Source organism: Oryx dammah, unplaced genomic scaffold, assembly GCF_014754425.2.
Source record: "Oryx dammah isolate SB20612 unplaced genomic scaffold, SCBI_Odam_1.1 HiC_scaffold_8, whole genome shotgun sequence".
Taxonomy (NCBI): Eukaryota; Metazoa; Chordata; class Mammalia; order Artiodactyla; family Bovidae; genus Oryx; species Oryx dammah.
This window is the reverse complement of record NW_024070192.1, coordinates 10,368,946-10,378,574: the sequence shown is the minus strand read 5'-3', so window position 1 is coordinate 10,378,574 and position 9,629 is coordinate 10,368,946. Positions and strand designations below refer to the sequence as shown.

General features: G+C 58.7%; 1 protein-coding gene across 1 annotated transcript; it reads left to right on the top strand.

The window, feature by feature from the left end:
- The first annotated feature begins 1,335 nt into the window (after positions 1–1,335).
- Positions 1,336–6,247, top strand: CBX8 (chromobox 8). The gene is made up of 5 exons (XM_040244752.1): positions 1,336–1,497; positions 1,869–1,912; positions 2,098–2,163; positions 2,293–2,359; positions 2,819–6,247. The coding sequence occupies exons 1-5, from the start codon at positions 1,429–1,431 to the stop codon at positions 3,704–3,706; spliced, it is 1,134 nt and encodes a 377-aa protein (XP_040100686.1). The 5' UTR covers positions 1,336–1,428; the 3' UTR covers positions 3,707–6,247.
- The last annotated feature ends 3,382 nt before the right edge of the window (positions 6,248–9,629 follow it).

Sequence of the window (9,629 nt, the reverse complement as noted above, 5' to 3'; positions counted from 1 at the left end):
TGCAAACGCAAGGCACGCGGGACCCGGTCCTCGCCCCCTTTCCTGGATCCCACCACCTTCGCCCCTCTTCGTCAACCTTCAGTGGACACTGTGAGGCTTCCCGGGTTTTTTCTTAGTGTCTGTCACGCGCATTGGGATGAGCTGCCAACAGGAAGAGTGGGGCACAGGCCCAGCGGGTTGCCCGGGTACGGGTAAAGCAAGGAGCTTCCCCAGTCGCGCTCCCCAACCCCAGCCAAGCTCCAGACTCTGCCTTGGTGGTCGTCCATGCCCTCCCCAACACACCCCGGCCTGGGGCAAGGAGCGGCTGGACTGGGGCTAGCGACACTTGGGGCCAGGGCCTGGCGTGGAACAGCAACGCGGGCTGGCGGCAGGGGCAGGTGGCTGCGGGTGTCCGGGACGGGTCGGGGAGGGGGCAGGAAGAAGGCGCGCGAACTCCCCCACGGGATCCTGGGGTGCGGGAAGACTCGGGCGGCAACGGCGGGCCCCCACTGGGTCTGCATTCGGCCTCCAAGCTGGGGGCGAGCGCTCGAGCCCAGCCCGCCTTGCAGGGCCCGGAGGGTGGCCGAGGGCAGGGTTGCGCGACCGGAGAAGGAGACACAGGCACATTGATTTGTTAGCGGGATGGGGCTGGCGGCAGCGGGGGGAGGCCGTTGCCATGGAGACCGAGGGTCGGTGTGCAACCCGGGGGGAGGGGGCCGGGTGGGAACGCTGACGAGGGGCGCGTCGCTGGCACTAGGGGGTTCGGGCGCGGCCCGCGGCGCCCCAGCACCTGTGCATTGTGCATTGTGCGGCGCGGACGGCGGCGGGGGGAGGGAACGACGCGAGTCCTCGCGGTGGGGGTGGGGCGGGCTGGGGGTCGCCAAGGGGGCGGGGCCTGGCTGACACCGCCGCCAGGGTCCCAGCGAGAGCTGTGGGGGACGCTGAGCACCGGGGGGACATCTTGGCGGCGGGGGAGGGGGCCCCGGTGGGGACCGAGGGTGGACGGCCCCCCTGCCAGCCCGACAGACTGACAGCGGCCGAGCCCGCCTCCACGCTACGCCACTTCCGGCGGCGGCCCCACCCCCCCCCCCCTCGCGCTCAGTCTCCGGAGTCGCCTCGGACTCCGCCCCCTGGCGATTGGAACGCGGGTCACGTAGCAACGCGGGGGAGAAAGCGAGAGGGGCGTGGCCCGGAGTTCGCCCAATCAGAGCGCGGGAGAGCTGGCTCTGGCCGCTTGGCTTTAGCAACGTCGTTAGCAACACGTGGGGCGGGAGGAAGCGCGGGGCGAGAGGGGAGGAGGGAGCTGCGCGAGGGAGGGGGCAGGGAGGGAGCGAGCGCGCGGGAGGGGGAGGAGAACTGACGTCAGCGGGAGAGTATTATGGTCTGTCGTGCGCTGGCTGCTGCTTTTCTGCTCCTGGAAGCGGCCAAGGGGGGAAGCGCCGAGTCAACATGGAGCTTTCAGCGGTGGGGGAGCGGGTGTTCGCGGCCGAAGCCCTCCTGAAGCGGCGCATCCGGAAAGTAGGTGCCCCCGGGCCTTGGGCCGAGCCCTCCCCTCCCGGCCCGGGTTCCCTCCCCCTGCTGCAACCCAGCTTCCCTTCCCCCAGGTCCCAGCAGCGGCCGCGGCCGTGGCGGCGGCTCTGAGCCCAAGCGCTTTCCTTAGACTTGCAGCGATGCACAGATTGCATGGGTGGGGGGCGGGGTGGGGGGAATGAATGCCGGTGCATGCACTATGTGCAGCGTTTCGTGCAGGGGGTGATGCAGCGGGCGCGTGCCTTTTCGCGGTGGGATTTAGCGCATTCATTCGGTGCATGCATTTTTTGCATGTATTTCTCGTGTCCCCGTCATGCATTTTTCCTCTTGCACACACAATTTCCTTTTTGCATCTTCAGGGACGCATGGAATACCTCGTGAAATGGAAGGGCTGGTCGCAGAAGTAAGTAGGTTCTGTGCAATTCTCAACCCCAGACAGTTATTCCGGAGCTTTCTTTCTTCCTCTTTTTCCCTTTACATTGAAATACAATACAATGCAACAAGAAAAGTTACAGACATACACATGCACACCCGCGGTTCTTTCTCTGCTCCCTGGACTGATGCCCACTTCTTCCTGATTTCCTTTAGGTACAGCACATGGGAACCTGAAGAAAACATCCTGGATGCTCGCCTGCTCGCAGCCTTTGAGGAAAGGTACAGGCCCTTCCAGGCTTCAGCTTCTCACTTAGAAACACGAAGGGTGGCTCCTGTCCAGGCTCAACTGGAGGCACACTTGGTTTCTTCACTCACGCACCCCTTTCCCCCCCTCCTTCCTTTCTGCAGGGAGCGAGAGATGGAGCTGTATGGCCCCAAAAAACGAGGACCCAAACCCAAAACTTTCCTGCTCAAGGTAGGGTGACAGTGTCCGGTGGTGGGCAGTAGTGTTCTTGTGTCAGTTTGTGGGAAGCAGGCCATGAGGGGTTATGAACCAATGGGGTGTGCTGTTTGTAATCTAGGAGGGAGTCCCTAGACAGGCTGTCACCAAGTCACTTCATCGCTAAAGGGTATCTGAGTGGAGGGGCTTAGCCAAACTAGAATTCCTTTATCAGACCCCCTCAACCATCTCAAATAGACATAATCAACTACAAGAAGAGTACTTGGTACAAATGACTGCTTCCAGACAAATCTTCTACCCCTTTGCTTCCAGACAAACTGCTACTCCTATGCTTCACCCCTACCCATATGGAAATTCCAAGGCATCAGAGGGTGAAGCTGGGAGGCTGGGGCTGAAAGAGGGTGGGGGGGTGGAGGAGGTGGAGGCGGGGCGAGGGCCCTGCTGGGTTCTTGACACTGCCCTCTCTTCCTGAAGGCCCAGGCCAAGGCAAAGGCCAAAACATACGAGTTCCGAAGTGACTCGGCCCGAGGCATTCGGATCCCCTACCCAGGCCGCTCACCCCAAGAACTGGCCTCTACTTCCCGGTCCCGTGAGGGCCTTCGGAACATGGGTCTTTCCCCACCCGGAAGCAGCAGCAGCACCAGCAGCACCTGCCGAGTGGAGCCCCCTCGGGACCGCGAGCGCGACCGGGAGCGAGAGAGGGAGAGGGAACGAGAGCGGGAGCGTGAACGGGGCACCAGCCGTGCAGATGACAAACCCAGCTCGCCAGGTGACAGCTCCAAGAAGCGAGGTCCCAAGCCCCGGAAAGAGCTCCTAGACCCCTCACAAAGGCCCTTGGGAGAACCCAGTGATGGCCTCGGAGATTACCTCAAGGGCAGGAAGCTGGACGACACTGCTTCCGGGGCAGGAAAGTTCCCAGCTGGCCACAGCGTGATCCAGCTAGCTCGAAGGCAGGACTCGGACCTGGCCCAGTGTGGTGTGGCCAGCCCTAGCCCCGCTGAGGCCACAGGCAAGCTGGCTGTGGACACTTTTCCGGCCAGGGTCATAAAGCACAGGGCTGCCTTCCTGGAGGCCAAAGGCCAGGGCACCCTGGACCCTGGTGGCCCCCGGGTCAGGCACGGCTCAGGCACCCCTGGCTCTGTGGGGGGCTTGTATCGGGACATGGGGGCGCAAGGGGGAAGGCCCTCCCTCATCGCCAGAATCCCAGTGGCCAGAATCCTGGGGGACCCAGAGGAAGAATCCTGGAGCCCCTCTCTGACCAACTTGGAGAAGGTGGTGGTCACCGACGTGACCTCAAACTTTTTGACCGTCACCATTAAGGAAAGTAACACGGACCAAGGGTTTTTTAAAGAGAAAAGATGAATATCTGGGTGGGTGATCCCAAGACCAGGGAGCAGGAGAGAGAGTGAGAGTGCAAACTTGGCATAATGCTTTTTATTTCTGGGTGGGGAGGCGGCCTTCTGGCTGGCCCTGTCCCTTCCCTACCTTCACACAACCCTTTTCCTTTCATCCCTCCCCCCTCAGTTTTGGTTGGAAAGATTATCTCTAGAGTTATATTTTCTATTAGATGTAAATATGTTATTTAAGAAAAAATATCTAAATATATATATTTCAACTCTTGAAGTTGTTTTATTTAAACAGAGAGAGAGACTCAGTGTGGTTTAGTTGGGGAAGACAGGCTGAGTTGGGGCAGGAGGGGTCTGACAGCCACCCAGGGCAGTAGGGAGGATGAAGACCTGGGCACTTGGCCTCTGATGGTGTCTGGAGGGACTCAGCCAGCCCACCTCACCCCTCCTCCTTTTTCCCACAGCCCCAGGGCAGACCCCTGGAACCAAGGCAGGACCCGGATTTTTTTCTCTCTTCCCATTGGTTGGCCAGGCCAACAAAAGATTGGCTCCCCAATCAGAAAGGGAGGAGGTGGGGTCAGTCTTTTTCCTTTTCCTATTTTTTTTTTTTTTTTTGGTCGTCGTTGTTGTTGTTTTAAGATTAAGAAATCTGTTGGAGGAAAAGCAAAGTATTAACTGGAGTAATTTTTGTGTGTGTGAAGTTGAAGGTAAAAAGTTGCGGGTGGGTGGGGAGCAGCAGAGTCCCCCCAGGACCACACCAGGAAAAGCACTTTACGGGAGATGTGTGTGTTTTACACGCAGATCGGATCGTAGGTATGTCATGTGGACAAAACCTCCCAGTTCCCTCGATTCCTTTCCTTATTTCACAGAAAGAAAAGAAATCCAGCGAATCTGTTTACATTCCCGAAATGCCAGGATAAATTGGGAGGATTGCATGTCGGTGCCCAGAGTTCGAGACAGTTGCTGTTTTACGAGAGAAATGTTCGGGGGTGGACTTTTCTTTTTCGCGTCTTCTAGCTTCGCCAGGAGAGACGGTGACCCCCATCTCCCAGGAAGATTGGACTAGTCCCCCTCCCTTGGGGAGGGCGGGCCGCCAGCTCCCAGGAGAACGCCCGGCCGGACAGGCCCACCCAGAGGGACCCACGGGGGTGGGGGTTGGCTGGGAGCGGGGGCTTAGCACCCAGGCCCTGGCCGCAGCTCGGCTGGGAGTGCGGTGGAGGTCTGGGCTCCGGCTCGGAGCTGGGCAAGACTGGCACCCCGGAGGCTTCGGCGCTGCCAGGGAAGGAGGGGCGAGGGGAGGTTTCCATCCAAGAGAGCGCATCAGAACTTTTCCTTTTTCCTTTTTTTTCTTCTCCCTTTCTTAAAAGCAAAAGCTATAATTTATAGGCCTTTTCGATTCGCGGAGTGTTCTCTATTTGAACTCGACATTCAAACTCCGCCAGAGGGGGAGGGAGGAGAGGGAGTTGGAGAAGAGACGGCCGGCGCGGCTGGGGAGGCCTGCGCGCGGCGGCGGGTCCCTGGACGCCCCCTCCCCGGCCGACTTGTGACCACGCTGTGTTCCAAGGACGTAGGACGCGCGCCCCTCTTTTGACTCAAAAGCACAAATCGGCCCCCCTCACATCCCGGTCCCTTCGAGGACTGGTCCTGCGGCCTCCTCGCCCTCCCCCACCCTTAAAGGGCCAGAGGGAATCTAACTTCCCATTGCTAGTGGAGGGAGGGGCGAGGGGGCCCGGCGCTTTGGGAGGAAGCACAGACTCCCGGAGAGACAGGCTGGGAGCCGGGACTGGGGGAAACTTCTCGATCCGGGGGGCACTTGGCGGGGACCCCCGCCTGGTTTCTCTTCCACACCCCCCGTATTCCCACTGCCTCTTCGCAGCCTCTCCTCCAGACTTTCTTGCCTTTGAAGTGAGGGGGTAAAAAAGAGGAAGACGGAGTACTACATGATTTTTCTTTTTTAATTATCAAATTGCGCCTATAAAAAGCCCGTGGAATGGGGATTTTTATCTGCTCACATTTGTAAAACTGGTATTTTAGACTTTGTATAAAGAAGCGCCGTTGACCAAGTGTATCTATTTAAATATCGACGCTATTTTCAGATGAAACTTCATTGAAGGGACATGTCTGTTACCGAGTGGACGGTCATTCCAGGACCCATGTCTGTACCTGGCTGCCTCCTTCCCTCCGTCCTTTCCTGCCTTCACCCTCATTTTCCTCCCTCGGAGCTGACTTTGCCCCTTCCCTTCGACCTTCCCCGGCCCTGGTTCTGCCCCACCGCCTATCTGTCCTGTCTTCTGTCCGTGGCCGTCCGCGTGTCTCCTTTGCTCGCTCTTGCGACGCTGACCTGGGGGTGGGTGGGCAGGGCAGGGGCCGCGGGGCTGGGCGTCTGCAACCGCGCGAGTTGTGCGGGTGTTGGGTTTATTTAATTCTAAGATTTGTACAAATCTCGAATCGATCTCCGCCTCAGCTCGAGTGAAGCTTGGCACGTATCTTCTGCGGTTGTGAATGTCTGTATCCAATACCGCTTTTTACGTGTTTAAATATATACTTTGTAAATAGAGACGTGTCTCGGGTTTTATTCCTTTTTTCCGGCCCTCGAGAAGAGGGAACAGGCGCCCCGGGAGGAGAGGACCCTTCCCTCCTCATTCATGACCCATCCCACCCGCCTCTCTCGCCCCTATCGGCCCTGGACGATTCTGTTTCCAGTAGGCCATTCCTCAGCTGGGGGGATGCCAATCAAGCGGGGCAGAAGGGTAGGGTTGGGAGGGAGCAGTAAGTGACTTCTTAGCCTTCTAAAGGGGAAGGTCCTGGCTTTCCTCACCTATGGACTGCACTTCTCTGCGGTCTGGGCAGAACTCGGGGATCCCGGAAGGATGGGCGCGACCTCTGGGTTCCCATTTCTCCTGGCGGGATTCCCCCGGAGCACCCCACCCCCAGGCCTGATGTCTTGGTCCCTGACGCCCCGCGCCTCGGTGCCGCGCTGCTCCGGCTTCCCCGCCTGCTCACCAGTGCTGTCCTGGGACCCGCCCCCCAGACCCACCTAGCCTCGCCAGCGCTCCCCGAATTGCAGCTCCTCGCGCCTATTGATTGAGGAATTGAGTTCGCGGGTATTGCTAGGCAACTGGCTGCTCCGAGCCGGCGCAGAGCGCGCTGATGTGATTAGTGAACCCAGAGCTGCCGAGGCGCAGCCCCGCGCCCCCCGCCCCCGCCAACATCCCCCCAGCCTCTCAGTCCCTGGTCTGGGGGGGCAACACCCCCAACTCTGGGAGAGAAATGGTTCAGGGTAGCGCAGAGCACAGGGTGGGGTGGGGGTTTCTTAGATTTTCCTGGCGGAAGACTTTGCAGCAATGGGGTGGGGTCGTGAAGCCTGCACAGGAAAGCCGCCCTCGGGACCCCAAAGGGGCCACCGCACTGAGCGCAGTTTCACTCCCCACCTCCCGCCAAAGACCTAGCAGACATCGCCACCAGGAGAAGCAAGCACGAATCTAGGAGCACTTGGCAGAACCAGAAGGGAGGGTTGTGGGCACGGGTAGGCTGGTGCATCTCCTACTCTTGCCCATTGAATTGGTGACCCCGCGTCTGGCAGAGCTCTCCCGCCTACTTCCTCTAGTCTGTGGCCTGTATGTGGACCTGGGAGGGAGAAAGCGGCCAGCACCTGGCTTTGGGGCCGTGGATCAGCCTTCCGACGTGAGGGGCTGGGCCGGTGGGCAGAGTCAGAGGGCGGGGAGTGGAGTGCAGTGGCTTGGGGAGGATCGCAGCGAGGGGCCAGACCCCAGGCCTTGGCCCCGTCTCTCCACCAAGACTCTCTCCTGCATTGGGCAGCCTAGTGGGCTCGTGCTTTGGGAGACAGGGAGATGAGAGGGCACCAACTCTGCCCCCTTTCCCCGGCTGTCTGGCCACCACCAGCCTTGGCTTTGATCTGGTGCTTCTCCGGCGGGTTTCCATAACGTGAGCAGATGCTCTGGGAAAGACACCAGGTGTGGAGGCCTGGGCCTGTGGTGCTGCCGAGGGCTGAGGCATTCCTCTGCCTCCAAAGGGCAGGGCCATCTAGTGCTGCCGCAGCCAGCAGGGAGCTTGGCCCAGCACACATACTGGTTGAACTGGAATCTTTATGGCTCTTTAGAGAGAGAGCATTGGGTTGGTGTTTTTTTTTTGGGGGGGTTCCCCCTTTGATGCTTAACAGTACAGATCCTAGTCGAGGCCCTGGGCTGTGTGCGGGAGATTCAATAGTGAACAGGCCTGCCCCAGGATTGGGGGGGGGGGGCTCATATTCTTTTCCCCTCTTCTCACTCCAGAGTCCCCCAGGGCCAGAGAGGGCCTGGAATCCAACTGGGGTTCGAGTTGGGGGCGTCTCAGTGCTTGATCGGGCTCTACCTCCAGCCCTCGGAGCCTGGACAGCAGGAAAGGGCTTTGGGGCCGGGGCTTACTTCCTAAAAACTTGGAGACTTTTGGGGGTGTGTGTGTTTCAGAGCAATTGTGTTGCGGGTGGTGCAATTCGGTTCCCTTTGGCAGCTCGGAACCGGGGGTAGGGAATGTTCCTCGCGCGTCCAAAGCGCCAGCGGGCCGATCTTCGCGTGTTGCGCGCGCCCTCTAGAGGCGATGGTCTCAACCCCACTTACTGGCGCCCACCCACTCCCGGCGGCGATGCCTTTCTGAGTCGCGAGCGGAGCAGGGAATGTCTCTCCATTCCAAAAGTACTCTAGAGTGGGCCACGGTGGGCGCCCCCTCCGCGACCTCCCTTCGGCCAGGCCCTCCAAATACAAAGGTAGGGAAGAAGGTGTCCGGCGGCCGGATCCGCCAGGCACTTTCGTGCTGGATACAGAGGCGCGGGGCTGAGCCCTAGGGAGGCCGCGGGCCGGGCCCTCGGGCCGGGTCGGGCCCCTTGGCAGCCCAGCCCATTCTTCTGGGAAGGCGGTGGATTAGGCGATCAGATCAGCAGCGCAGAAACTAACAAAGGCCAGTGTGGGTCAGGGCCCCCCGTACACGTCTGGCTGTCGCTCTGTACAAATGGGCTCACCACCAGGAGCCGCGCTGGTTGTTACTCCTCTAGCCTGCTCTTTCGTGGCCATCCCCAATCCCTTCTGCTGCCCTCAAAAGCCAGAGGACAGGACGACTAGGGTCATCCCTGCCCACCTTCTTCGAAAGAAAACAACGCCGGCCTCCGAAGGCACAACAACGAAAAAACATGCCAGTAGCCTTCCCCACAAGAATGATTTCAAATTCGCAGGCCTTTTCTGGAGCCGGCCAGAGCTGGGGGAAGCATTTTTGTAGTGAGAATGTCTTCCTGAACTAAAACATTCAGGCCTTCACCCCAGCTAGCCTTTCAACCAGTGGTGGCCAACATCCAGGCCCAACTTCTTTTTACTTCAAAGGGAGCTTCCTTCTCCCTGGAGGCTGAAATTTATGAATAAATTCATGCTGAGGGTAATGCAAACCTTAAAGGACCAGGGAAGGTTATATAATAAGCAAACCATCTCTTTATTATGAGCCATGGGTTAGGAGTCACAGTAGCACCACTGATTGAAAGATTCTTATGCTTCATGGCTACTCCCCTGAATTTTATAGCTGTGTCCTTTTAAAGTGTTGCCACATGTGGTGGATTCAAGGGGTTGAGTAGCTTACAACACAGGATCATTTGGATACTGGGGATGGGGTATGCATATGCACAAGTGGAAATTTTGGTTTGTTTTAAAGTATTAGTTTCTGGGAGATGTCTCAAAGTGAGCTTGACTTGTGACATACTACAGCATCCCAGGCCTGTATCCACTAGATGCCAGTAGCAATAACACTCACTCCTGCCCCCAGTTGTGACAACCACACTCGTCTCAACATTGCCAAATGTCCCCTTCAGTGTCCAACTGCCTTCTCTGGGAAATGCTGGTGTAGGGACTCATAATCAAACCTACCCCTTTGCTTAGAAAAACGTTTTTTTGACCCGATTA